Raw genomic sequence first — 27623 nt, forward strand, 5'->3', positions numbered from 1 at the left:
GGCCCGTGAGGGGCCAGGGGAACACGGAGAGCCTCCCCGCTCCATTGCACCCCTGGGGCTCCCGCCAGATGCCACCGCTCCCTGAGGGACTGGGGGGGAGATGAGAACCCCCCGCCTCCATTGCCCCCTCAGGGCTCCCGCCGCAGCCGGAGGAGCCCGTGAGGGACCGGACGGGACCGCGGCGCCTGCGCGGAGCCCCGGAAGAGGCGGGAGCGACCCGGGGCTGCAGCCGGGATTGGAGCCGGGATTGGAGCCGGGAGCGGGGCCGCAGCCGCAGCCGGGGCCATGCTCAGGGTGTTACGGGCCGGGCTGGCCCCCGGCCGCCCGCAGCACATCCAGGTACCGGCGGCGGGACCGCCCCGCGCCTGCATGAGGGGACGGCGCCTGAGGGAGGGGAGGGGGCCGGGAGCAGAAGGGATGGAGGGCGGAGGGACAGCCCGGACGGGCCGCAGCAGCTGCAGGGAACGAGCAGCTCCCGGTCACATGGATGGGGACAGGGATACCGGGAATGGGCAGCGGGGCGGGGTGCGCGGTGTGGTGACAGCTCCGAGGTGACCCTGGAAAGGCCACTCGGTTTGAGGTGACCGGTTCGGCATAGACTGACGGGAAGCCGTGGGGAAGCGGTTTGGCAGTTTAGCCATGGGCACAGCGAATCCCAGGATAAATTACCTTAGAAAAGCCCTCCAAGATCATCGAGTCCCAGCTGTGCCCGATGCTCACCTTGTCCCCAGCCCAGAGCACCGAGTGCCACCTCCAGGAATTCCTGGGACACCTCCAGGGATGGGCACTCCAAACCTCCCTGGGCAGCCCCTGCCAAAGCCTGACCACACTTTCCATAGAGAAATTCCTCCTGGTGTCCACCCTGTGCCTCTCCTGGCCCAGCCTGAGGCCGTTTCCCCTGGTCCCATGGCTGGTGTCCCGTGAGCTGTGTTGGATCACCCCTGGCTGAGCCGGTGCCCCTGTGTTGCCTTGCAGCTCCTGCTGACCTCGTGCCGGCACTGCTCCTCGGGGGTCCTTCCCAACGAGAGGATCAGGAACATCGGCATCTCGGCTCACATCGACTCCGGCAAGACCACGCTGACGGAGCGGATCCTGTTCTACACGGGCAGGATCGCGCAGATGCACGAGGTCGGGCTGAGCTCCCGTTGGGATGTTCCTGGGACTCACCTCCACGCTGTGTTCTTCTGCGTGAGGGAGGATGCTCAGTCCGTGCAGCATCACTCCTGCATGTGGATTCACAATATCATGGAATGGTTTGGGTGGGAAGAGAGCTTAAAGCTCACCCATCCCACCCCCTGCCATGGGCAGGGACACCTTCCACAGATCAGGTTGCTCCAAGCAACCAGCCTGGCCAGCCTGGCCTTGGACACTTCCAGGGATGGCATGTGAATTCTTAGCAAACTCCTTGAGCTAATTTTTTAATTTCTCCTAAGGTGAAAGGTAAGGATGGAGTTGGAGCTGTCATGGACTCCATGGAGCTGGAGCGACAGCGGGGCATCACCATCCAGTCTGCAGCCACTTACACCATGTGGAAGGACACCAACATCAACATCATCGACACGCCAGGTACGGGCAGCTGGCAGCACCCGGGAATTGCTGTTCCTCATGGATACAGGGCATGCGCTGCATCTTTGTGTCCCTGGTTGTGATAGAACGTGGAGTGATGGGTTCAGACTGACAGAGGGATAGATGGGATATAGGGAAGGAACTGTTCCCTGTGAGGGTGGGCAGGCCCTGGCACAGGGTGCCCAGAGCAGCTGGGGCTGCCCCTGCATCCCTGGCAGTGCCCAGGGCCAGGCTGGATGGGGTTTGGAGCAGCCTGGGACAGTGGGAGGTGTCGCTGCCATGGCAGGGCTGGAATGGGGTTTAAGGTCCCTTCCCACCCAAACCATTCCGTGACTCTGTGCTCCATCACTTCAGTGCATTTAGCATTTTATTTGTGTTTGTTATCCAGGCCATGTGGACTTTACCATTGAAGTGGAGAGGTCTCTGAGGGTGCTGGATGGAGCCATCCTGGTTCTCTGTGCCGTGGGAGGTGTGCAGTGCCAGACCATCACTGTCAACAGGCAGATGAAGCGTTACAACGTCCCCTTCCTCACCTTCATCAACAAACTGGACAGGATGGGCTCCAACCCGGCCAGAGCAGTGCAGCAGCTCAGGTTTTGGCATTTGCAGTGATTCCTGAAATTCCATCCCCGTGGCAGCTCATTAGGAGCAGTGTTGGAAAGGCTCCTCTTGGGAGCTGCAGTTTGGAGAATTCCTGACTCGGGGTTAAATCCTGACCTGAGCCAGGACAAATCTCCATTGTCCCAAAACCCCCCAAATATTGGTGTCAGCCAGGACCTGCCATGACCAAGGGCTGGGGTTTGGTGTTTGCTTTGTTGGTGGAACTGTATCAGGACCCACTTTGAGAGCAGCCCTTAGTTTTCCATAGATCCTGCTGAAATTCCAGCAGGGAGGTGACACAGGGTGCTTTGGGTTCCTGGAAGTCCTGTTTACTCCCAGCCTTTCCCTGCCTAATTTGATCCATGAGATAATCTCATTAATACTCATTAAGGGGGAGGCAACTCCTTTAATCAAGCAATCAATCTCAAACTGGTTTCCCCTGCTGCCTTTCCCATGGGAATTGCTCCCTCTTGGGATACAAAAGGTGGGACACAAAGCCCTAAACCACAGCTGGGTGGTTTTTATCCATATTGGCAGAACTGGGCACTGTCCAAAGGACAAAACACAGATTTTGTGGGAGGGGGATGTTGCTCAAAGACCATCTGGAGCACACACATAGAAATGACTTTTTTATTCAATAATTCCTATTTTCCCTTTTTCAGATCCAAGTTGAAACACAATGCAGCTTTTGTTCAGATTCCAATTGGGCTGGAAGGAAACTTTAAAGGAATTATAGATCTCATTGAAGAAAAAGCAATCTATTTTGATGGGGCACTTGGGTAAGTCCTGGAAATTGCTTCTTTTCTAACTGGAGCTGGGAAGAATTCCTGCAGTTTCTCTTCAGAGATGAAACCCAGCTCTCTGGAAATTTGGGAAGGGCTTGTGCCCGGGGCCTGCAGGGAGCTCTGGGTTGGGGTGGCTGCAGCAGGACCTGGCTGCTGTGAAGGGGTGCTGGCCACACTTCCCACCTGGAGAAGCAGGAGAGCGCTCCACGCGGGGATCCTGCAGCGTGTGTGGCTCCCTGGGATGGAGATCAGCTGTGGGTGAGCTGCTGGGAGGTTTCCCTGATCCCTGCCAGCAGCGGGAAGGAGCCTCCCACACCAGAGATAACACACTGATCTTCACAGGGGATTCTTCCCAGGGTGGATTGTTCTCAGTCAGGGTGGTCACGCCAGGGGTGGGCAGGCTGATTGATCCCTGTGGGATTCCTGGAGATCACTGGGGGTCCCTGTGGAACTCCTGGGGGTCCCTGTGCAATCCTGGGGGTCCCTGTGCTCCCTGTACAATCCTGGGGCTCCCTGTGCCATCCCGGGCTCCCTGTGCCATCCTGGGGGTCCCTGTGCAATCCTGGGGTCCCTGTGCCTCCTGTGCCATCCTGGGCTCCCTGTGCCATCCTGGGGGTCCCTGTGCCCCCTGTGCCATCCTGGGGGTCCCTGTGCCCCCTGTGCCATCCCGGGCTCCCTGTGCCCCCTGTGCCATCCCGGGCTCCCTGTGCCCCCTGTGCCATCCTGGGGGTCCCTGTGCCATCCTGGGGTCCCTGTGCCATCCCGGGCTCCCTGTGCCCCCTGTGCCATCCTGGGGGTCCCTGTGCCATCCTGGGGTCCCTGTGCCATCCCAGGGTCCCTGTGCCATCCTGTGCTCCCTGTGCAATCCTGGGGTCCCTGTGCCATCCCGGGCTCCCTGTGCCCCCTGTGCCATCCTGGGGGTCCCTGTGCCATCCCAGGGTCCCTGTGCCATCCTGGGGGTCCCTGTGCCATCCTGTGCTCCCTGTGCAATCCTGGGGTCCCTGTGCCATCCCGGGCTCCCTGTGCCCCCTGTGCCATCCTGGGGGTCCCTGTGCCATCCTGGGGTCCCTGTGCCATCCCAGGGTCCCTGTGCCATCCTGTGCTCCCTGTGCAATCCTGGGGTCCCTGTGCCATCCCGGGCTCCCTGTGCCCCCTGTGCCATCCTGGGGGTCCCTGTGCCATCCCAGGGTCCCTGTGCCATCCTGGGGGTCCCTGTGCCATCCTGTGCTCCCTGTGCAATCCTGGGGTCCCTGTGCCATCCCAGGGTCCCTGTGCCATCCTGGGGCTCCCTGTGCCATCCTGTGCCCCCTGTGCCATCCCGGGCTCCCTGTGCCCCCTGTGCCATCCCGGGCTCCCCGTGCCCTGTGTGTGCAGGCAGACCGTGCGGGTGGAGGAGATCCCGGCGGAGCTGCGGGCAGAGGCGGCCGAGCGGCGCCGGGAGCTCATCGAGTGCGTGGCCGATGCTGATGAGCTGCTGGGGGAGCTGTTCCTGGAGGAGAAGATTCCCACAGCTGCACAGTTAAAGGTACCTTCCTTGGGCTGCCTATTCCCTGTTCCCTCATCCCTCAATAAATGTGTCAGGAATTCTGTTTGCTGCAGTTGTGTCACCACAGCTGAACTCCATTCCCCCTCCCAGGTAGGGCCCGTTCCCAATCTGCTGGAGAATTCTGGAGAGCAGGTTTTGTGGGAAGCCCTTGTGTTGGGGGGTGTCCAGGGGACTGTGGGAGCAGCTCTTTGCTGCAGGAGAGGCCCAGGAAAGCCAGGGAGTTGGGCTGTGCTGCAGGAGGAGTTCACAGGGATGTTTTTCAGCTGGCAATCAGGAGGGCAACGCTGCAGAAATCCTTCACCCCTGTCCTCGTGGGAAGTGCTCTGAAGAACAAAGGGGTGCAGCCACTGCTGGATGCTGTCCTGGAATACCTTCCCAACCCTTCTGAGGTGGAGAACTACGCCCTCCTCAACCAGGGGTGAGTAGAGCTTTTTATCCATTGCAGAGCTTTTTATCCAGCAGCAGCAGGGGTGTCCAGGAGCAGGGCTCTGGAGTGTCCCTGCCCATGGCCCTGGATGGCCTTTAGGGACCCTTCCCACCCAGACCAGTCTGGGATTCCATGGAATAGTTTCAAAGCAGGAAACATTCCTAACAGGATCCACAATCCTTTACCATTGGTGTCAAACAGTGCCACCAGCATTGGGCACAAAGTCCCAGAGCTCCTCTCTCATTCAAGGGTTACTCTGTGCTGGGATTTTACCACATTCAGTGTTGCATTTGGAAAATGACTGTCAGATAATTCTCTAGAATTAAAGCTAGGCCTGCCTAGAGGAGGGAGCATGTGCCAAGTGTGTAAATAGTGTTTTATTCTAATGGACATGAATCCCAGAATCCCTGAGGCTGGAAAAGAGCTCCAGGATCTTTGAGTCCAAGCTGTGCCCAGTCCTCCCTTTGTCACCCAACCCAGAGCTCTGAGTGTCACCTCCGGGGATGGACATTCCAAAGCTCCCTGGGCAGCCCCTGCCAAGGCCTCACCACCCTTTCCATGGGGAAATTCCACCCTGAGCTGCCCCGGCCCAGCCTGAGGCCGTTCCCTCTGCTCCTGTCCCTGGAGCAGAGCCCACCCAGATGTGTGTAAATGTTTAGGGGAAGCTCCTGTGTTGGTTCCTAACCTCTCCTCCCTCTCATCCCTGTTTCCCAGGGATTCTCAGGACCAAACCAAGTTCCTGTTGAACTCTGCTCGTGACGATTCCCAGCCTTTTATTGGCCTTGCCTTCAAGCTGGAGGTGAGTCTCACTCTGCTCCTTCCACAGTCATGGAGAGAATCCAGGTGATGGTACCAAAACTCACCTACAGCAGACTTTTAAACCACTTTATACTGAAAAGCAGTTTATATTTGATTTCAATTGAAATTTAACTTCTTTTTTAAAAAAAAGGCTTCAACCCTAAAATCCAAAAACTCTGCCAGTTTGGAACTTCAGGGTGGGTTCTGGACCTCAAGTATTTCCTGGTTTTCTTAGTTAAAACTTGAACATCTAGAGGATTGTTGGCTTAATGGAAATATTTTCAGGGAAAAATCCTGGCCTTGGAAACAATGGGACATGAGAGAGTCAGAGAGGAAAAAGTGCAGAGATTTAAGCAGATAAGTTGTTTGCTACTTAGAGAGCAGTACTTCAGGATTCCTATGGAATATGGAAAATGGCTGGCCACATTCCATGGTAGCATGAGTCTCTTGGGAAGGTTTGGGAGTGAAAAATTGGTTCAGAAAATTGCCAAATTCCATTGCAGAGCCAAATGAAAGCTGTTAAGAATCTCTCATTTCCAGTAGTAGTGTGGAAACTCACACCACATTTAGTCAGTGCAGCTGGTGCTTGGAATTGGAGCTGCTGATGCCTTGTGCAGGCTGCCCTGGAGCAGAGGCTGGGCACAGTCCCAGAATAAAGCAGGGATTTATCCAAAGGATCTCCTCCATGGATCCACCTTGGGCAGCACCAGAGCCCAGCCAGGGCTGCACCCAAGATGAACCAAAATGGCCCCAAAATGCACGAGCGCTGCCGGGGTCTGTCCCTGGGATCAGTTCTGCTCCATTTGCACCTTGCAGTTCATTGTCCCATTGCAGCTTTAGCCCAGGCAGTCCCACCCTGCTTGTTTTTCTCTCTCCAGCCCACGGGGTTTGTGCTCCTGGGCTGAGATTTGGGTCATTTGTCCTTGGTGCCCAGCTGGAGCAGGAATTGTTTTGTGTCCCTGCTCTGTGCACACAGCTCACCATCCCCTCATGGGAAGCTCAGCCCCACACACTAAAGCAGCATGGAATGTGAAAAATATAAAAACTAAAACCTGAGGCATCAGTGGTTCCCAGAATGACCAGATCTTGGTGGGTTGTGCTTGCAGGCTGGCAAGTTTGGGCAGTTAACCTACGTCAGGGTGTACCAGGGGATGCTGAAGAAGTCAGATTACATCTACAACACCCGCACGGGCAAGAAGGTCAGGGTGCAGAGACTGGTCCGGATGCACTCGGACACCATGGAGGTGAGTGGGTCCCTCCCCAGGGATGGGCTGCCAGCCCCTGGGCCACCCTGGGGGGGTCAGCACTGCTGAGCCCCTGGGCCACCCTGGATGATGATCCTGAAGCACTGGATGGTCTTTGCTTCGTTTGATCCGGAATTAATCCAAGCCAAGCCCTCCCTTTTGTCCTTTGAATAAAGAGGGAGATTTGCAGAGCTTTTTATCCAAGCTCAGAGTTTTTAAGGAGCTCAGTGTCAAGCCTTAAAACAAGTGTTTGTGGATCTTCTACAATCCAGGTGGAGTTTGGGTGTGAGGGAAGGACAGAACCAATCCTGGAATTGGTGGTTTGGATCACCCAGCCACAAGGGCAGGGACACCTTCCATGATCCCAGGGTGATCCCAGCCCTGTCCAGCCTGGCCCTGGACACCTGCAGGGATCCAGGGGCAGCCCCAGCTGCTCTAATCCCAGTGCTGTGTGCAGAGGAGTTTTCCTTCCCTCAGGATGTCAGTGAAGTTTATGCTGGGGACATCTGTGCCCTGTTTGGGATCGACTGTGCCAGCGGGGACACGTTCACGGATAAAACCAGCACTGACATCTCCATGGTGAGCCCCCCTGGCCCTGGCTGCCTCAGGCACTGCCAGTCACTGGGATTTTGCTGGAATTTGTAATCCCCTTTTCCTTGGCCACACAGGAATCCATCCACGTCCCTGATCCTGTCATTTCCGTGGCTATGAAGCCTTCCAACAAGGTAGGAGCCTTTGGACCAACCTCTTCTCCCTGAGTTCCCTCCCTCTGCTGCTTTGTGATTTCATGGAACAGTCTAAGCACTGTTGGAAAGTGTTTTATCCCAAATATCCATGATTTTATCCCTTGGATAACCCAGAGCTGGATGCTGTCACTCAGCCAGAAACATGAACCTGAAGTAAATAATTAACACTAATCAAGAGTTAGAAATCTCCCATAAAAAACCCAAAGAGCAGAAATGCTCAGCATGGATGGGAAAACTTGAGAGGCTTTTTTCTTGGAGTGACTGATGGGTGTTGAGTAAATCTTGGCTCGTGTTTCAGAATGACCTGGATAAGTTTTCCAAAGGCCTGGGCCGCTTCACCAGGGAAGATCCCACCTTCAGGGTGCACTTTGATGAGGAGAGCAAGGAGACCATTGTGTCTGGCATGGGGGAGCTGCACCTGGAGATCTATGCCCAGGTAACTGGGGGAGCACATCCCATGGACTCTGCTTCTGCCTCTGTTCCCATCTCCTCTTCCTCCTCCCTGCTCCTTCCAGCTGCTCAGGGAAAAGTTGGACTTTTAAGTCAACATTTGAAGGTTCTTTCTCTCCAGTGGTTCCGTTCTGAAGGCTTCTAAAAGGAAAATTTGCCTGGAATATTTTTAGGATTTGGTACAATCCATAAAAAATGTATTAAACACTACACTTTGCTCTAGTAGCCTTTGCTTCTGATAATTAATAATACCTAGTTATAATTAATTTCTACAGAAAAATCCTCTGTTTCTGTGGTTTTAAATGTATCATTCCCTAATAAAAGCTGGTGTAGGGAGAAAGGAGTAGTTAGAGGGATTTGTTTCATTCCAGCTGATGTCTATGTTTTAATCTTAACACAAAGGATGTATCTTAAATATTGACAAAATGAAGAAAAAACTGATTTTTGCCTTGAAAAACCTGTATTTTAATAACATAATTAATTTTGTTTCCTTTCCCTGCATCTGAAGATGCATGTCTTAAGTTGATGGGGAATAATTTGGTAATTAAAAAAAAAAAAAACAAAAAGCCCCAAAAATCAATCCAACCCCCAATGAAAAAAGTGATTAATCCTGATGAAGTTACTAAATAATTCCCAAAGGAATGACCCTAACCACTGTGGGTTTCCTCCTGCAGAGGATGGAGAGGGAATATGGCTGTCCTTGCACCATGGGGAAGCCCAAAGTGTCCTTCAGGGAGAACATCTGTGCCCCTGTGCCGTGAGTATTCCTGCTGGGAATTGCTGCGTTCATCCCTGGGAGGGAGGGAGGGGAAGTCCCTTTGGAATTCTGGGACCAGAAACACCCAGCAAGGTTTCATTTCATTTCATGTCTGGGACTGTGCTTGGTCCCCACTCCCACCTGCTCCTTCCAGGTGTGGGAGCTCCCAGGGGTTCCCAGAGGTGCTCAGGAGTTTCCAGGTGTTTCCAGCTTCACAGGGGTGCTCACAAGTTCCCAGAGTTGCTGAGGGCTCCCAGTTGTTCTCAGGGATGTTCCCAGTTGTTCCCAGTTGTTCTCAGGAGCTCCCAGTTGTTCCCGGTTGCTCCCAGTTGTTCCCAGTTGTTCCCAGTTGTTCCCAGTTGTTCCCAGTTGCTCCCAGTTGTTCCCAGGGGTGCTCCCAGTTGCTCCCAGTTGTTCCCAGGGGTGTTCCCAGTTGTTCCCAGGGGTGCTCCCAGTTGTTCCCAGGGGTGCTCCCAGTTGCTCCCAGTTGTTCTCAGGGATGTTCCCAGTTGCTCCCAGTTGTTCTCAGGAGCTCCCAGTTGTTCTCAGGAGCTCCCAGTTGCTCCCAGTTGTTCCCAGTTGTTCCCAGTTGCTCCCAGTTGCTCCCAGTTGCTCCAGTTGCCCTCAGGATCTCGGTGCCCCCGCGGTGCCGCCCTGGGGCACTCGGGCCCCACGCTGGGGGTGCCACAGCAGGGTCACCTGCCAGGGCAGCACCTCCTGTGGGGCACACACAACTCTGTCAGCAGCCCCTGCTGCCCCCCAAGCCAGCCAGGAGCTTCCTGAGGGGAAACCTGGGAATTAAACCCAAGGGAATGGGAGTGCAGCGGGTCAGGAGCAGTGGAGCTGCAGCTGGGAGGGAGATCCCTGGATTGTTACAGTCAGGAGTTTCCCTTCCCAATTTTCTGTGGTTTTCCTACAAAACACCTGCTCAGATCCCAGAGTTTTGCTGGAGATTAGCACAGATGTAAATGCTGTTCTGGGAGGGTTTCTGCTGGGGGTTACTGGGATTATCCTGGGCCATGGAGGATCCTCTCTGGAATTCAGCATCCAGGATGCTCCAGCTGCCCCTCCCCTTTAGCCCTGCCCACTGTGGCACTGGGATCTCCCAAGGAGAGCTGTGAGGAACCAGCTTTGAGCCTCAGCCATTCCCAGCAAAGCCCCAGAGCAGCTGAAATTGCTGCTGTTGTTCCTGGAATGCTGAGACAGGCAGGGATGGGGACCCTGAGCTCACCCTGCAGCATCAGATCTGTGTCTGAGCTGGAGCTCACACAGCTGCACTCCTAAAACACCCACAAAAGTCTTTTTAGGAGTAAAACTGTTTACCTGGGACACCATTTCATGGAGTAGAACCACAAAGTCAAACTGAAGATCATCATCATTTCTTTTCTGCAAAGACAGGATGAAAAGGGCTGAACTTGGGGATTCTCCCACCTCAGAAAAAGTGTTTAGTTCTCCGTGGTTATCACAAAAATTCCCTCGTGGATTTCAGATAAAACTGGCAGCTCCTGATCACAAATGAAGCAGGAGGAGCTCGGGCATTGTAACAAAACTAAAAGCTCTTGGTTTGAATTTCTGTGCACTCCAAAGCTGCACTGGAGACAGTGAATGTAAAGCTTTAAACTGCTAATTCCTGCCTTACAGAGACCAGACCTGTCAGGAATTCTTTGGGATGGGAACACCTCATTCTAGCAGGTGTCAGTTTAACCCAAACAATCCCAAATAAAATTGTCAGGAGGATAAGGACACTCCAGAGGCCTTACAGTGAGTGACAATATAATCCCTAGCCTTTGGAATAGATTCTTTTTCCCTTTTCAGGGAAAAAGGGACAAAACTAGAGAGATGGCAGTTAATCTGGGTTAGTTAATGGTTATTTGTCTCCTTTATCCTTAAGTTTGAACTCTTGCTGGTGCACAGCCCTGCAGCAGCTGTGAATTCTCTAAAATGCCATCAGAGGGAGCAAAACATTCACAAATCCTTCCTCCCACAAGGAATTCCTGACTTTCCTTCAGACCCAGAACTTCCTAGGAATTCACTGTCTGTTCAGAGGGACAAAACTTGTGGAGCTTTTGGTTTTCTGAACACCCAAATTCTGCTGCTTTTTCCTGGCTCCTGTGGAAAATCGCCTTGGATTTAAAGCTGATGATCACTTCAGGGTTATTCTTAACTCAGAATCGATTTTCTCTAACAGAACACAGCAGAACTGGGAGGACCTGTGGAATTCTGTTAATTTAATTTATTGTCCTTGCCACAACTGCTTAGCTCATGAGTACTTTGCAGGTAAAGCCAAGGCCAGGCTGGATGGGTTGGGGCACCCTGGGCTGTGCAAGGTGTCCCTGCCCATGCAGGGAGGGAATGGGATGAGCTTTAGTGTCCCTCCATCCCAGCCCAGTGTGGGATTCTGTCCCTGCTGGTAACTCACCACTTGCTTCACGTGTTTCACTTGGGCAAGGTTGAAGTTGGTGTTTTCAGTGGAATTCTGCCAGATCACGTAGCCAGAGGCCGCCCAGGCCAGCAGGTGGATGGGCTCCAGCTCTGGGGGAACGTTCCCGTGGCTGTCTGCAACCAGAACAAACGCTGGCTGTGAAAGAGAGCCCTTCACAGGGCATTGTCACCTCACACGGGGCTGGCTGCTCCAGTCCTGCCACACTGCCTTCCCCAGCTTGGGAACAGCTGCTCCATCACCACAGGCTTCTCCTCCCACTTCACACAACCCTGAATGGTTTGGGTGGGAAGGGCCCTTGAATCCCACCCAGTGCCACCCCTGCCATGCAGGGACACCTCCCACTGTCCCAGCTGCTCCCAGCCCATCCAGCCTGGCCTGGGGCACTGCCAGGGTGTTCTCCTCTACTTTTTGCTCTGAACAGAAATCTGAGCAGCCCCTCGTTGTGCACTTGTGCCAGGACACCCTCAGAGGGAGCAGGGGCAGGTGCCAGTGCCAGCTGCTTTTCCAGAACTCTCAGGATCAGGAATAAATGCAGTGGCTGTGACTGCAGACCCCCCAAAAAGAGAAAGGTGAAGGCCTGAGCCCTGTGCCAGCCCTGGCCTGTACCTGGGATGTTCTCAGCCACAAGCTCCTTTTCCAGGCTCCTGATCCGATGGTAGAACTCCTTGTCTGCCTCCTCTGTGCTCCTGAGCTCTCCCTGCACTGTCAGCTGCACATCTGGAGCAGAGGTTTTGCTGCCCAGGTGATAGAGAACCTCAGCAGTGCAGTTCACAGTCCTGTCCTGTGGCAGAGTTAATGATGTGCATTATTAGCTGGTAGAGTGTGTGTATAACCAGGGTCATTTGCACTTCTGAAATGTCATTTGTATGTAGTTACTGCTTTCTCTGAGTCTGGTCCCCAGAGGTTTGTGATTATTTAAGACAAGGTTGAATTCCTGGCATTTCTGTGAATGTTTGAGGGGGGATTTGCTTTCTGCAATGATGGAAGGGGCAGTGTTGGGGTGCAGAATGTCCCTTGGGTGGGATTTGCTTTCTGCAGTGATGGAAGGGCAGTGGTTGGGGTGCAGAATGTCCCTTGGGTGGGATTTGCTTTCTGCAATGATGGAAGGGCAGTGTTGGGGTGCAGAATGTCCCTTGGGTGGGATTTGCTTTCTGCAGTGATGGAAGGGCAGTGGTTGGGGTGCAGAATGTCCCTTGTGCTGTTCAGGTGGAGCTGGGTGACACTGAAATGTCCTTGTCCTCCCTGCACCATTGCCTGGTGGTGTAGTGGAAGGTTCCATGTGGTCAGTGGGTTCCTTGTGGTTAAAATTCAGCCTTTTTGGGGCCTGATTGGCAGCACAGAAAAATCAGGAGCATGATTCAAAATATCAAGTGCTGTGTAATGAAACCAGTGTGACTCACTTTGTCCAGGACATCCTCCAGCTCCAGGTCCAGGTAGTACTTGTGCCCCACACCATCAATGTCCTAAAAAAGGGAAAATATTAATAACATTTATTTTGGTAAATGCTGAATGGCTGCATCCTGGACAAAATCAGAGCATCCCAGGATGGTTTGGGTTGGAAGGGACCTTAAATCCCATCCAGTGCCACCCCTGCCATGGGACACCTTCCACTACCCCAGGTTGCTCCAGGTCCCATCCAGCCTGGCCTTGGGCACTGCCAGGGATGGGCACTCTGTGCCAGGGCCTCTCCACCCTCACTTCTATCCTTGAACACCCCTGAATTACCAATTTTGGGCTCCTGTGTGATACTACCCAGGAATTTGCTGCTTAGTTAAATACTCCTCTACAAGCCTTCAGTGCTTCCCTCTATTCATTCCATTTGCAGGTTATTATGAACTGGATCATGCCCTGTATTTTTCTGGCTTTAAAGAAGGGAGCAGGTGGGGTTTGCTGTGCCCTTGCTTTGGGAGGGGTTTGCTGTGCCAGGTGTCCCCGCAGTGCCAGCTTTGCTGTGCCCCTGCAGTGCCAGGTGTCCCTGCAGAGCCAGGGCAGGGCTGTTCCGTGTCCCGGCACGCTCAGGAGCACCCAGCACCCTCCTCTTCCTCCCGGGAGGCTCCTGCTGGCCCGGTGCCGGTGCGTGCCCAGGGCAGGGCTCTCCTGCTGGCCCGGTGCCGGTGCCGTGCCCAGGGCAGGGCTCTCCTGCTGGCCCGGTGCCGGTGCCGTGCCCAGGGCAGGGCTCTCTGGGCGGCGCTGTCCCCACCGGTGACACACGGGCTGTGTCCCAGCGCTGCCCCGCCCGCGGTGGCACCGAGCTCCTGCCGGGAGCCCGGACAGGCCCAGGCGGTGTCACCGCCGCGGTGGCAGTGCCACCAGCCCGGAGCAGCCGCGGCTGGGAGGGACACGGCACAAGGCAGGGTCACCTGAGCGGTGCCACGGTGCGGGCCGGCGGCTTTGGGATGTCCCGGAGCGGGACCTGCACAGCTCCGTGCGGCTGTGCCCGAGCTCCGCCCGCTCCGCGGGGAAAGCCCGTGCCCGTGCCGGTGCCCGGTGCCGGTTCTCGTGTTGGCTCCCGGTTCCCGGTGCCAGCTGCCGTTCCCCGTTCCCGGTTCCCGTTCCCGGTCCCTGCCGCTCACCTGGCGCCGCGCCCGGCGCAGCTCCCGCAGCCGCAGCCCGGTGCCGGGGCCGCCCCGCAGGTACCGCAGGTACCCCACGGCCACGTTGGCGGCGCGGGCGGCCGGGAAGCGGCCGGGATGCAGCTCCATGGACGGCCCGGGAGCCGCTTCCTCCTCCGCAGGAAGCGCCGGGCGGGGCCGCAGCGGGCGGGGCGGGCTCCGAGCCGGGCCGGGCGCTGCGGGGCAGAGCGTCCCTGCGCTGGGATGGATAGCGTGTCACACAGCCTTGCACGGGATATCGGGAGGGAATCCTTCCCGGGAGGGCGGGGCGGCCCTAGCACAGGTTTTCCAGGGAATTTGTGGCTGCTCCCTGAAAGCGTCCAGGTTGGACGGGGCTTGGAGCAGCCTTGGATAGCAGAAAGTGTCCCTGCCCATGGAATTTTGAATTTAAATTCCCTTCCAGCCCAAACCAGTCTGTGATTGTCTGAAATGCAGAATGGGAATGTTTTCCACAGACAGCTGTGGATGGTTTCACGAGTGACCTGGCGTTTGGGGTGTTGTTGGGTTTAGGTTTGAGTTCACCCACAAGAAGCAGTCGGGAGGAGCCGGCCAGTACGGCAAAGTGATCGGAGTGCTGGAGCCCCTGGAGCCAGAGGACTTCACCAAACTGGAGTTTGAGGACAGAACCATTGGCACAAATATTCCCAAGCAGTTTGTGCCCGCTGTGGAAAAGGTACAGACCTCTCTGTGGCACAGAAAATCCTGATTGCTCTTGTGTTCTGCAGTACCACCCACGTTTGCTGTGCCTGCCTTACCAGGAAAGGAGGCTGTTCCCGTTGCTCCAGTGGCAGCAGGATCACAGCTGTGTGGTTTTACTCCATGTCTTGCATTCCTGGGGTTTCCAGCTAATTCAGGAGCTGCTGTTGTTTTTGGTGATGTGTGCTGCCTCTGTTTCCCTTGTGAGAGCCTCCTGCTCAAGCTGCTTTTTCCTGGCCTCTTCTGCTTCTGGTTGTGGTTTCACAATTCTCCTCCCAACCCCAATTCTTCTGTGACTTCTCTGAGGCCAGCTATAGAGGAAACTGTAATTAAGCTGCATTTCCTGCCTCAGTTCCCAAATTCTCTTTATCTCCTCTGTGACTGCCTCACTGTATAATTTATTACACAGAGCTTTAATTAACCTACCAACATCTTGGAATTCCTGTAATAACCTACAATTATTCCTTCATTTTTCCATGCAGCAACACTTTAAGATTTTTGCCAGATCCTGAAAAAAATCATGGTCTTAAAGGAATCTTGTTCTCCAGGCAAGAGCTCTTTCCACACTGAGCTTTCCTTTGGGTTTGGCCGTGGGATCTGTTACAAAGGCAAACCCTGAGGCTGTTTTTCCCTGGTTGTGTGGGTTTTGTTTGTACAACCAAGCTGAGGTGGCAGAGGCTGGCAGTGCAGAGGCTGCAGTCCCTGCTGGTGACAGGAGGTGCTGTTCATTCCCAGGGGTTCAGAGATGCCTGTGAGAAGGGTCTGCTCTCGGGACACCGCATCTCCGGCGTGCGCTTCGTGCTGGAGGACGGCGCCCACCACATGGTGGATTCCAATGAGATCTCCTTCATCAGGGCAGGAGAGGGAGCCCTCAAACAAGGTACAGCCTCCTGCTGGCTGGGATCCATCCATCCACCTACCTACCCACCCCCTATTCCATCCATCCATCCATCCATCCATCCATCCATCCATCCATCCATCCATCCATCCATCCATCCATCCATCCATCCATTCCCCCAAAGCTTGCCCAGTTTTATGGAGCAGAACATGCACAAGAGTTTATACAATTCCTGAAAGAGGCACAATAATTCCTGTGGCTGTACAAAGGAAATCCTGTTTTTCTAGAATTCAGTATAGCAGCGCCACTGGTTTCATCCTTACAGGGTAGGAAGAGAACGTTTGGCCAAAGTGGGCCTTTTTTAGGGAACATTCCTTCACTGAAGGAGAGGTTGGACACTGGGAGGGGCTGCCTTGGGAGTGCTGGGGTGACAATCTCTGGAGGTGCTTACACAACGTGTTGTGGCATTTCACAGTAGGGTTTAGTGAGCACAGTGCTGTCAGCCAAAGGTTGGTCTCGATGATCCTGGGGGTCTTTTCCAGCCTTAATGATTCTGTGATTGTGGCTCCAGGAAGGAAAGGCCAGGAGCTGGAATTCCATGTGTCGCTCGTGGTTTTTCCATGATACTAACCACGAGCCACCTGCTGCTGTGCACGGGAGCAGCGTGCCTTGCACCAGGCTCCCCTCTGATGTCGCACTCCTGTTGCCATCCCTCCCCAGCCATGGAGAACGCTGCCGCGCGCATCCTGGAGCCCATCATGGCCGTGGAGGTGGTGGCTCCCGTGGAGTTCCAGGGGGCAGTGATAGCCGGCATCAACCGGCGCCACGGCGTCATCACGGGCCAGGACGGCTCCGAGGGCTACTTCACCCTCTATGCTGAGGTCAGTGCTCGCTGCTCCTCACTTCCCCTTCCCCGTGCTGGATTCCGTTGTTTTCCTCAGTTTATATGGATACAGCTGTAGGGTGACTTGATTTTAATGTTCCTCCTTTTATTTCCCTCTTAAAAATGATTGGAGAGGATCACTGGGTGTTTTCCTGCTGGATGAGGGGCTCAGGACAGCCACGCCCTGTGGCCCTTCTGCTTCTCAAATTGTCCTTGGAGGAATGTCTGCAGATACCTCAAACCTTGCTGGTTGACTCATCACTGAATTTAGGATATTCCAGTTCCTGGTGCACTCAAACTCTCAGATTTTTCTGCTGAAAACACACTGCAAATATAAATTAATTAAAATAACAGATGCTTTACAACAGCAGATCATTAAATCAGAGCTGTTTACACACAGCACTGACTCTTTATGTCATAATTGGGATTAATTAGCTGATAGCCCAAAAGTGATGGAAAAAACCTCATTTTGAGCAAATGTGTTTGGATTTTAGGTGCCACTGAACGATATGTTTGGATATGCCACAGAGCTGAGGTCTTGCACAGAGGTGAGTCCTCCTGGTCCTTTCTGGTAAAACGTGTTTGATTCTGTAAATTTGGGCTCACTGGATCATCCTGTCCCTGGCAGCTGCAGCAGGGAATGAGATCAGAGCAGAGCTGTGGAATTGCTGGCCAAACAATTCTCCTGTACTGAGGAGTTTGTTTGGGTGGGATCAGGAGGATCCCTTCACAGACAGGAGCTGTGTGCCCAGCAGGGTTGCACATGGCCCATCCTCTCTTTCTTTTCCCAACTCTGCAGGGAAAAGGGGAATACACCATGGAATACTCCAAATACCACCCCTGTTCAGCCAGCACCCAGGAGGAAGTCATCAACAAATACCTGGAAGCAACGGGGAGACTTCCTGCCAAAAAGGGCAAAGCCAAGAGCTGATGGGGTTCCTCTGGAGCCCACTGACAGTCTGTCCCAGCCTTCTCCAACTCGCTTTTCCAGGCCATGGAGCAGCCCAGGCTGGCTGGGTAAGGTGGGCTCCAGTGGGATTTGGACTTGGAATTTTATCATGGAACCTTTCCTCTGGGCTGGTGTCAGCAGCACCAGGGGATCACCACGGGATTGCTCTGTGTAAATGCTCTTGGAACAAATAGATGTTAAAACACGGCTGATGATTTGTCGTAATCAAGATCTATTAAAATTATTTTATTTTTTACTTGATACATCTTTATTTGGAAATGTTAAACTGAGGTGAGAGCTGCTGGACAGGTACAGGGAGTGGGCCATCACTTAGAACATGGTGCTCCAGCTTCCCTCCAGGGAACAGATGGAATTTCCCCCTCCCAATCCTTTGGAAATGGCACAGGAGCCTCCAAAGTCTCAAGCCACTGGGCAAAGCCATCAGTCAGTGCTTGTCACCAAATCCAGTTTCACTGGTGCTCGAGGACGGAGCTGAGTTGCCAAGGATGTTGGGAGGAGCTGCCTCTTCCCAGAGCTGGGAACAAGATGGAATTACTGCGTGGCTTGGAGATGTGGATTTAATGGGCTTGGGGTGTGGATTCGTGTATGGGCTTGGCTTTTGGCTCTTGGTGAGAAACCCAAACCAAAGATCCCTTTTCCCAGAACATCACAATCCAGAGGGTATTAGAAATCCAAACCAAAGATCCCTTTTCTCAGAACCTCACAATCCAGAGGGAATTAGAAATCCAAACCCAAGATCCCTTTTCCCAGAATCTCGCAATCCAGAGGCCGAGTTGCAGCCGATGTTCAGCTCAGGAATCACTTGACTTTGCTGACTCCAAGGTGTTAGGTGAGAAGATATTCCCATCATTCTGTATTTGTAATTATTCCCAGAATGTCCACGTTGAGTTTTCTTTCCTCCTTCCTGCCCTGCTCAGCTGAAAAGTGTTTTTGCAGATTCCAGTAAACGGGGAGTGAAGTTCCAGTTCAAACCCAGCGACATTCCTGGCACAGCACTGGCGTTGCTGCTTCCCAGACAGAAACAAGTGGAGCAGCCAGACTGCTTCTCCTCTGCAAGGGCTGGAAAATGATTTATGGAAACCTTGGGAAAGGAGTTGCCAGGGCCTGGAGCTGCTGATGGATGCCAGGCAAGATGTGGGGTGTCCACGTGGTGCTGCCTTGGGACAAATCCCCAATTCCTGCACATCCGTGGCTTTGGTTTTGGGAATGCTCAGCTGGAATTCATTCCCAGAAAAGCCCTGCAGGTTCTCAGACATTTGGAAGTTTTCTAAAACAAGCAAATGTAGTGCTTTCCCCAAAATTTGGAGATGTCTGATAAAAGTAGTGTCAACACAGGACAGGAAACAGGGTGGGTATGATGTTATTTGTGTCTCTGGGGTTTATATTTGTGTTTGTGAGGTTTATTTCTATTGGTGTGATTTATATTTCTATTTATGGGGTTTATATTTTGTTTAGACCAGTTGTGATGTGAATTCCTGGCCGACGAGTTCTGCCAGATGTGCTGGTTCTCCACAAACCCGGGAGAGAAACAAACCCCAAGAACTTTGCCGTATGATTTGAGGTTTTAGGCTGAAACCTTGGCCTAAAAGCAGCTGGGGGAGATTTTGCCTTAGAATTTGCTTTGCTACTTGTCCAGAAGCTCCTGGGGAGCTGCTGAACTGCTGTGAGTTTGTGAGCAGCCAGTTCCACCAGCCTGGTGCCTGGGAAGTGCCTAGTGCTCTATTCCAGCCCTGCAGAGCTGAGGCACAAAAAAGGTAAGGAGACAAAAGCAGAGCCCCAAAGTGCCAAATCCATCCTATTTTCTCGACTTAACTCCAAAAAAAATATTTTAATCACCAGCTTCTTTAAGGAATTTTGGAATTTGACTCCCTGATTTCACACATCTGATGATAAGAAATGTTCTCTCCCAGTAGGGAAGAAAACACCAGGAGGGTGTGGAATGCTGCTTCCCCGAGTTTATTGGGTGCTGAGGGGAAAAGCTTCAGTCAGGAAATCAGATTTATTTGTGTAAAATGCTGGAATTTGTGAAGCTGACATCACCCAGCCTGAAAACATCCAGGGAAAGCTGTTGTGTGAAATCCTTGAATTGTTCCAAATTACAGCTCCAGGATTGTGAAGATCACCCCAGGTTAAACAGAACAGCCACCCCAGAGCCTCTGTTCCTCAGGAACGTGCTGTTCCTAGGATTTCATTCATCCTGCCACAAACCTGGCTGATGGGGAAGAAGGTGACTTTGGGACAGTTTGGCACATTGCAGTGAGCAGAGGTGGGACAGGGATGGATCTGCTGGGAACTCAGCTGGAGAATTTGGTGGCACAGGACAAAGCCATGACTTTGTGGTGGGACAGGACATGGCAGGAATGTCACAGGAGCTGTTCCCAAACATGGGGATTCATCCCCAAGGAGCCTCCCTGGCTCTGCAGGTCTGGTTTGATTCAAGGTGACAGAGAAGGTGGAAATTTGGGCTCCAACAGCAGCAGAAAGAAAACCCAGCCTCAACCCTGAGTGATGGCATTTGGTTTATTGGAGATGTGAATTAAAAATCAGCATGATTCTAGCCCAAAACATGGCAAAAAATTAGCAGGCAAATCTCTCTTAGTGACAGATTAACGCTTTGCTCATGATTTTTATCCAAATATATTAATTTTGTTTACAAACTCTTAAGTAACAGTTAATGAGTGACATCAAATCAACTGCTGTATGTTCATCTGTGTATATATGGAGTAGCAGAGGGTTCAGGCAGAGCTGCAGAACTTGAATCTCGCTGTTGAAGAAGTGACAGGAATTGATTTTGGCACAGAACAATCAGTGAAACCACTCCCAATCACTGACTTGCATGGAAGGACGATCCCAGCTCCGGGTCTGTAGCACAAGGATTTGCTGAGGATCCATCTCCACAAAAGGAGGATTTCACTCAAAAGCTGGCTCCCTTCTCAGCTGAAGGCCCAGCAGCTGATCCCGACTCTGCCCCGGATCCCTGCTCTGCCCCGTGGCCCTCGGGAGCACAGAAATGTTTCACCTTCAGGGGCTGCCCGGGCAGCCACGTCAGGCGCATGTGGCAGGAGATGATTTCCTGGGGAAGGGAATGAAACACAGCTCTGATCACCCTGCTGCATTCACACAGCTCTGATCACCCTGCTGAATCCAACACAGCTCTGATCACCCTGCTGAATCCAACACAGCTCTGATCACCCTGCTGCATTCACACAGCTCTGATCACCCTGCTGCAGCCCAGCCCCTGCTGCACGAGGGCTTGTTCATGGCACTTCCTTACCTGGGTTGGCATTTCATGCAGGAGCACCGTGTAGTCAAACTCAACAAAATCATCTTTCCTCATCTGGGCAGGTGTAAAAAAAGGGAAGAATTATCAGAACACAGGTTTATATTGTTACAATTGAATGTCTGCTGTGATTTATTGGAGCTCAGGGAAGGAGATGAGCAGGGCCCTGTGGCTGTGGTTGCTGGCTGCAGTGAGATGGGTTTTGATTGTGGAAAGATGGAATTGGGAGCCCTTCCTGCATGGAATGTTTGAGGACACCAAGAGCTGTGTGGCCCTGCAGCCTGTCTGCACTGAAACCAGGTGCTAATTAATTGAATTTAACCCTCAGTTACATCTGAGACTTGCATGAACCTCTCCTTCAGAGAGATGCTGAATGGCTGAGGAGCCAAAGCTGGAGGCTGCCCGTGGATCCCAGCTGGCTGAGGGCTCTGGGAGTGCTGCTGGATGTGCTGCAGCCTTGGAGCTGCTGCCCAGCTGGGCTGGTGTCAGGCGTGAGCAGGGGCCTCTGCCCAGGGGCTCAGGAACTGCAGATCCAGTCAGGACAATCTTCCCAGCAAAACCTGGGGAAGTGCTCGTGCAGAGGAGGAGCTGCTGGTGAGGAGCAGGCCCTGGAGCTGGGCAATCCCCTCAGAGGGGCTCTGTGCTGCCCCTGTCCCTCCTGCCCCACTCACCCACTGCCTCACGGACTTCACTTGGGCCAGGAAGTATCCCAAGGTCTCCGTGGACTTTTCCCACATGATGGAGCTGCTGCCAGCTACAGCCAGAGCCCACAGTGGCTCCAGGGCAGGCTCAATGTTGCCATAGCTGTCTGCAAGGCAAGGAGAAAGAGAAAATAATATTAATTCTGGCTGGGCAGCAGCAGAATGATGAACCTCAGAGCAGTTTTGCCTGGCACAGCACCGTTCCTGCACGGGGCTCCTCCCTCTGCTGTGTCACAGGGAGGGGGATGATGCTGAACCTGCACACCCAGGGGAGTGTAAAGAGTGGCACAGCTGACACTGCCAAGAGAGGGATCCCCATGAAGAGGTGAGAAACCCAAAAATCCACAGTAATCTGAGTCCTTACCCAGCTGGGAGAAAAGATGGGATTTTTCCAGGATGGAAAAATGGTGTTGGTCATCCTCAGTGAGTTTCCAGCCACGGCTGGGGAGGTGTGTGGGTTTGGGCACTTGTTATTCCTGGAGGACAATCTGCATTGACTGGACTCAGAAATGGTGTGGAGCTGCTTTTAAACCCAAACCACCCTCACAGGATGGGGCTGAGTGCCAGTGGTAAATCCAGAGGGGCTCTGTTCTCCCCAGAATCCCTGGGGAGGTGGGAGTGCTCTGACAGTGCTGCTGTCAGTAACGTGTCTCTTTTTCAAATGCTGGTGTCCTTCATGCCCTTTGAGATAAAGTGAAATACAGGTGAATATTTGGAGGAATATACCTGGAATGTTGTTTGCAGTTATTGGCTTGCTTTGGTGCCTGATCCTTTGGTAAAATTTGTTGTCCTCCTCCTGGATTTCCTTCTGGTCTTTGGTGTGGGAGCACTTGATGCTGACAACAGGACGAGACTTTTTCTTTGGAAAGAGCACTGTGGCCAGGCAGTTCCCAGCATCTTCCTGTCAAGGGAGAGTTTAAAACTGTTATTTTAATCAAGACTTTATCTACCAGCAACTCACTCTTTGTATGGAGCTGTTCAGGGATTAGGAAAGTGTCAAGGAGGATTTTATTTGTCTTTTTTCCAGGAACGAGGTTAAAACCACAAGGCTAAAGGGATTTAACAGAAGGTTTTAATTAATGCTTGTCCTGCTTTCAGGGCACGACAATGCTCTAAGTCATCTTGGAAATATGTTTGTGAGAGCTCAAAAAACAACATTAATTGATAGCAGGGACTTTCATTGTGCCAGCCTTGAAACAAAAATAATCTAAGGCTTCACGGTAAGTTCTGAAAATCATTTGAGTTCCACAAAGTGTGTGTGAAGGAAGAGGGCAGTAAAACGCTGCTGACAGCTGGGGCAGAGGGAATGGAGGGGTGGAATTGGAAACACCATGGAGCTGCCAACTCCTGATTCCCATTCTGGGGTGTGGACAGCAGGAAAACGGGGACCTGAGGGGGGGAACAGGGCCCACACTGTCACACTGTCACCCAGCTTGGGCCACTGCACAGTTCCACTCAGGCCTTTGGTGGCCTCCATGACTTGAGCAAGAATTCCCTTTGGGACTGAGGCCTGGGGATCACTCAGGTGAGCCCTGGAGCAAAGCCAGGCAGGGAGGAACAGCAAGGTCCTTCCATGGTGGCAGATCCATTTGGGACACACATGTCCCTGTTTGGGAGCTGCTGCAGTGGATGTGATGGCCAGGGTGAGGAGGAGGAGGAGCAGGAACTCACCCCAGTCCTGTAGTCCTCAGTGCTGAACTGCAGGTAATACTTGTGGCCAGACTCTGGGATGTTCTGGAAGAGAGAAGATGGAGCCAGCAGTGGGATTAAAGCCTTGTGTGCTGCAAGGAGCTCTGAGGAGGGAGGGTCCTTCTGGATTCCCTGGGTTTGAGTGCAGCATCACTGAGTTTTAGCCCTTCTTGGTGTTTAAGTGCAATTCTGGCTGTTTGCAGGTCCCAAAGCAAACCTCTGTGTGTTATTTATCTAACCCTGAGCCTTCCTGTTCCCAGCACACTTTTCCCAGGAAATGTCTAATGGTACAAGGTGAGTGGGGTTTCATACCCACAGCAGATCCTCAGCTCACACCTGCCTGTGGCACCTGCAGAGCTGGGAAATGCAGGTAAACAATTGCTTCAGCCACTCTGTTTTTATTTAAAATCCCCTCCTGCAGCTTTAGGATGAGGCAAGTCCAGTGTGGAGCCAAATCTCACCATGAAGGAGGTGCAGGAAACAGAGAGGATGAGCTCAGACTTTCTGATAATTTCTTTCTTCTCTGCATCCTCCTTCTCCCCTTTGCCCTTTTTGTGTATTGCCTCAAACATTGTGCTCCAAGTGACAGTGGGACATGGGCATGGTAGTGACAGTGACTTTCTGCAATGCAGGATCACCACAGAAAGAGGGATTGCAGTGGAATTAGGTTGGGAAGGGTCTCACCTCGTGCAATAACCACATTGAAGTCTAAGATTCCAACTGCTGTAAAGCCAACTAAGAGATGTTATTGCCATGGTTTATAACACCCCTAACCTGATTAAATTTGGGGATTTTTACAGTGACCCAGGATTGCTCCTGTGTACCATCAGTCCTGCAGGAGAGAGAAGCTGCAATACTCAGCAGGACTTTTTAAAGAGTGCAGAATTCTGTGTTTCTGGGGGTTTTGAAGCAGAGATTCCCTCCTGATTTGCAGCAACTCCCCACAGCACTGCTAGTAGCTACTACCATCCTACTACTGCTGCCTAGACAGCTTGCAAATGATGCCACACAGCTAAAACAAATATTTAATCTGGTGTGAACACCTGAGGCTTCCTGAGCTCACCAGGGAGAAGGGAGAAGCTCCATTTGGCACAAAATAATTCTAAAAAAGTGTTTGTAGGCCTGAAGGGAAACTTTTATTTCCACTATTTTCCCCGCTCTCATCCCAAATGCTGTTGCCCAATCCCAGAGTGTGGGCTGAGCAGAGCTCAGGGATGTCTGGCAACCCCCAGGGAAGCAGCCAAAGATAAAAGTGTCCAAAAAGGGAAGAAAACAAGTGAGTAATTCATTTTTCCACTCAATATCTGGGTCACGGGATTCTTTTACTTCTGGGCTCCAAATTACTGCGACTTTCAAAACTGACAGATTTTTAGTCCTGGGAAGGCCAAAACAGCAATTTCAGAGCAGCTTCACTGCAGGTCCCTGAGGAATCGGTTTCCAATCGGTTTCCAGTTGGTTTCCAATCAGTTTCCAGTCAGTTTCCAATCGGTTTCCAATCAGTTTCCAATCGGTTTCCCCTTCCATCTGTCCCGCTCTGTTTCCCCAGCAGGATTTTCCCCTGGGATCAGTTTTTGCCTGGATCACTGGGCTGGGAGAAGGAGTCAGAGCTGCCCCTGCTTGGATTCTGCCTTTGCCACCCACCGTGGGGCTCTGGCTGCTGCACATTGATAGAACATTTCTAATTGATTGCTGGTATCAGGGAGCAGAGCTGTGGTGACAGAACATTTCTAACTGATTGCTGGTATCAGGGAGCAGAGCTGTGGTGCTGCTGTTGTGTCCAGCTGAGGCTGTGAAATGTCCACCTGGGTATTTGAACACTGGATTTTCTAGCCCAATTTAAGCAAATGTTGCATGAGGCCACCTTTCCCTTTCCTCTTCACCTCCCTACTCCTGAATTAGGATTTCCAGGGCAGACTGGGACAGGGCACTGCTCCCCAAAGCTTCCCTTTAAATTCTGAGATTTTATCTGGCACAAACTAATGCTTCATTATCAAAAGTCCATTTTAAAGTGCAGGACAACAACTCCAGGAGCTGCTGTTTCCTAGAAGATCCTCACTCAAGAGAAAAGAAGGGACAACAAAAACCATCTGCATCCAGCAGCAAGGTAAGGATTATTCCAGGTTTTGCATTTTGTTGCCAGGAAACAAAGTCTCATTTTACCTGAACTTGAAAGATCATTCCCATCTAAGAGAGTTCCCAGTCCTGTTTCCAATTACCAGTTTCACCAGCTCGTGGGCTAATAAAGTTTGTATTAAATTACTGTGCTCATTATTAAATTCCACTAAAAATTATCCTGATTTTATGACATCCAGTAATAGAGTAACCAATAGGAAATTAGCCCACTTTCAAAAACAATTAAATACCAGACAAACCTAAAAAATACCCAAATCCCAATATTTTTGTCCCTTGCCTTTATGTAATACAGCCAATTCCTCGCAGGAAATGCTTTTCATTTTTTTCCAGGGGAGGACAGGAAAGAAGGAAGTGCCCACTTTTCAGGCATTTCTCCTCTTGTTTTCACAGAGTATGCAAAAAAAAAAAGGGGGAGGAAATAAACTGCAGAGAGTGGTTCCAGGGAGCTCCTACTGCAGCCAGCCCCGAGGAAATAAGGAGCAATTTCACTTCTCTATAATGAGGCAGTTATTTTCCTTCCTGTATGAGGAGGCAGGTGGCTGATGGAGGGGGAAAAACCCCTTTCCCTCCCCACAAATATTCACTTATTCTTCAGCCAGGCACAGGTATTTATGTAAGGAAATGTTCACATGTAGACATATGCAAAGTGCCCAGGAAATACAGAAGGAGCATGGATACTTTTGGAGAGTATAAAATAACAGAGAATCCCTGTCATAGGTGTTTGTAGCAATTTCACAGGAAAACTTCAGTATCCCAGGAGCACCTCCATGCTCAGCACCCAATAATCTCTAATAACACAAGGGCTGCATTAATTAATGCATCCCAGATATTCCTGATTGGTTTGGAACATCTTTTTGGAAAGGGGAGATTTAACACTACACCTTCTTACTCAGTTTTAGGAGCTGCACAGGACAAGTGGTGGAAGATCTCCAGATCCTGGAAAGGATCCAGTGGAATCCAGTGCTGCCTTTGGCACCTGACACTGGGAACCCAGAACAAGCACCCCTTGCTCTCAGGAGCTGCCCTAGGATGCAGAATTTGTTGTTCTGGGAACCCAGAACAAGCAGCCCTTGCTCTCAGGAGCTGCCCTAGGATGCAGAATTTGTTGTTCTGGGAACCCAGAACAAGCAGCCCTTGCTCTCAGGAGCTGCCCAGCAGCAGGAGCACAGGGCTGGATTTAAATCCCATCCCTCGGCTCTCCAGGAAGGGGATGCATTCCTTCCAGGATCTACATCCCAGGACAAACATTCCCCAGAAGTTTTTGCCTGATCCTGTACTTTCAGAAAGTGAATAAGCTGTAAAAAACCCCCAGACCTGGAGGAGGAGAAGGGCTGCACCCCAGTACCACCTCGAGCATCCCCGGTAAGCTCCCCATGACGGGAAGGCTCTGTCCCCGTAGCTGCTCCTCTCTGGGACTCCTGTCCCATTCTGCCACCTCAATTCCAGGTGATTTTTGGAATATTAAGGTTTATTTTCTGGTGGGAACTGCACCGCCTTTAGACGAAGCTCGTGGTATGAGGGAGGGACAGGACAGCAGCTCCTGAGGAGAGCCAGGGGCCCCTGAGGGATGAGGCTGTGGGACAGCGGTCCCTGAGGAGAGTCGGGTGTCCCTGAGGAAGGGGAGGTGGGACAGCGGTCCCTGAGGAAGGGGAGGAGGGACAGCGGTCCCTGGGGGAGGGGAGGAGGGACAGCGGTCCCTGAGGATAGCCAGCGGTCCCTGAGGAAGGGGAGGTGGGACAGCGGTCCCCGCGGGGACCCGGGTGTTCCTGAGGAAGGGGAGATGGACAGCGGTCCCTGAGGAAGGGGAGATGGACAGCGGTCCCTGAGGAAGGGGAGATGGACAGCGGTCCCTGAGGAAGAGGAGATGGACAGCGGTCCCTGAGGAAGGGGAGGAGGGACAGCGGTCCCTGAGGAAGGGGAGATGGACAGCGGTCCCCGCGGGGACCCGGCTGTGCCCGAGGATGGGGCAGCGGCTCCTGAGGGACGCGGGAAGGCGCCCGGTGCCCTGCGTGGGAACGCGCTAATCTCAGTTACATATACCAGTACTAATGTAATAATTAATTACACACTGTTAATTGCACTTCCCCAGCGCCCCTTTACACCCCGCCGGCTCCCCGCTTACCTTCAGCGTAGCCTTGCGGACCTGCCCGAGCGCCCGGAGCCCGCCGAGGGATCCCGCCTGGAAGTTGCGGTACTGCAGGGCCACCCGCGCCGCCGCCGCGGCCGAGCGGCTGCCGGGCTCCAGCTGCTGCACGGCGAGGCTGCCCCGGGGCAAGGCGAGCGCCAGGAGCAGCAGCAAGGCGGGCGGTGAGGCGCGGAGCCCCGGCATGGTGCGGGCAGCGGCGGGCACTGGGGCGGGCTCGGCCCCGCTCCCGTACAAATAGCGGGGCCCGGCCCGCTGCTCCCGCCCGCCCTCCGCCCGCTGCCAGCGCCCGCCGGAGGGCCCGGCCCGGCGGCGA

The 27623-nt window shown here is 52.9% G+C and overlaps 3 protein-coding genes across 3 annotated transcripts; 1 reads left to right on the plus strand and 2 right to left on the minus strand.

Annotated features, from left to right (window-relative positions):
* The first annotated feature begins 222 nt into the window (after window positions 1-222).
* GFM1 (G elongation factor mitochondrial 1) lies at window positions 223-17601 on the plus strand. The gene is made up of 18 exons (XM_058030927.1): window positions 223-339; window positions 976-1128; window positions 1434-1566; window positions 1955-2159; window positions 2829-2945; window positions 4326-4476; window positions 4761-4915; window positions 5639-5723; window positions 6829-6966; window positions 7444-7545; window positions 7635-7691; window positions 8011-8148; window positions 8837-8919; window positions 14485-14647; window positions 15406-15550; window positions 16229-16389; window positions 16886-16939; window positions 17191-17601. Exons 1-18 carry the CDS (start codon window positions 286-288, stop codon window positions 17320-17322), a joined length of 2226 nt encoding a protein of 741 aa, XP_057886910.1. The 5' UTR covers window positions 223-285; the 3' UTR covers window positions 17323-17601.
* LXN (latexin) lies at window positions 9499-14064 on the minus strand. The gene is made up of 6 exons (XM_058030894.1): window positions 13936-14064; window positions 12763-12825; window positions 11969-12143; window positions 11339-11475; window positions 10243-10305; window positions 9499-9636 (listed from the first exon to the last, which is right to left on the minus strand). The coding sequence occupies exons 1-6, from the start codon at window positions 14062-14064 to the stop codon at window positions 9544-9546; spliced, it is 660 nt and encodes a 219-aa protein (XP_057886877.1). The 3' UTR covers window positions 9499-9543.
* A 2266-nt stretch (window positions 17602-19867) lies between the features above and the next one.
* Window positions 19868-27493, minus strand: LOC131087344 (ovocalyxin-32-like). The gene is made up of 6 exons (XM_058030935.1): window positions 27287-27493; window positions 23014-23076; window positions 22069-22243; window positions 21313-21449; window positions 20636-20698; window positions 19868-20434 (listed from the first exon to the last, which is right to left on the minus strand). The coding sequence occupies exons 1-6, from the start codon at window positions 27491-27493 to the stop codon at window positions 20276-20278; spliced, it is 804 nt and encodes a 267-aa protein (XP_057886918.1). The 3' UTR covers window positions 19868-20275.
* Between the last annotated feature and the right edge of the window lie 130 nt (window positions 27494-27623).

The sequence above is a fragment of the Melospiza georgiana genome, chromosome 10, assembly GCF_028018845.1.
Source record: "Melospiza georgiana isolate bMelGeo1 chromosome 10, bMelGeo1.pri, whole genome shotgun sequence".
Classification (NCBI taxonomy): domain Eukaryota; kingdom Metazoa; phylum Chordata; class Aves; order Passeriformes; family Passerellidae; genus Melospiza; species Melospiza georgiana.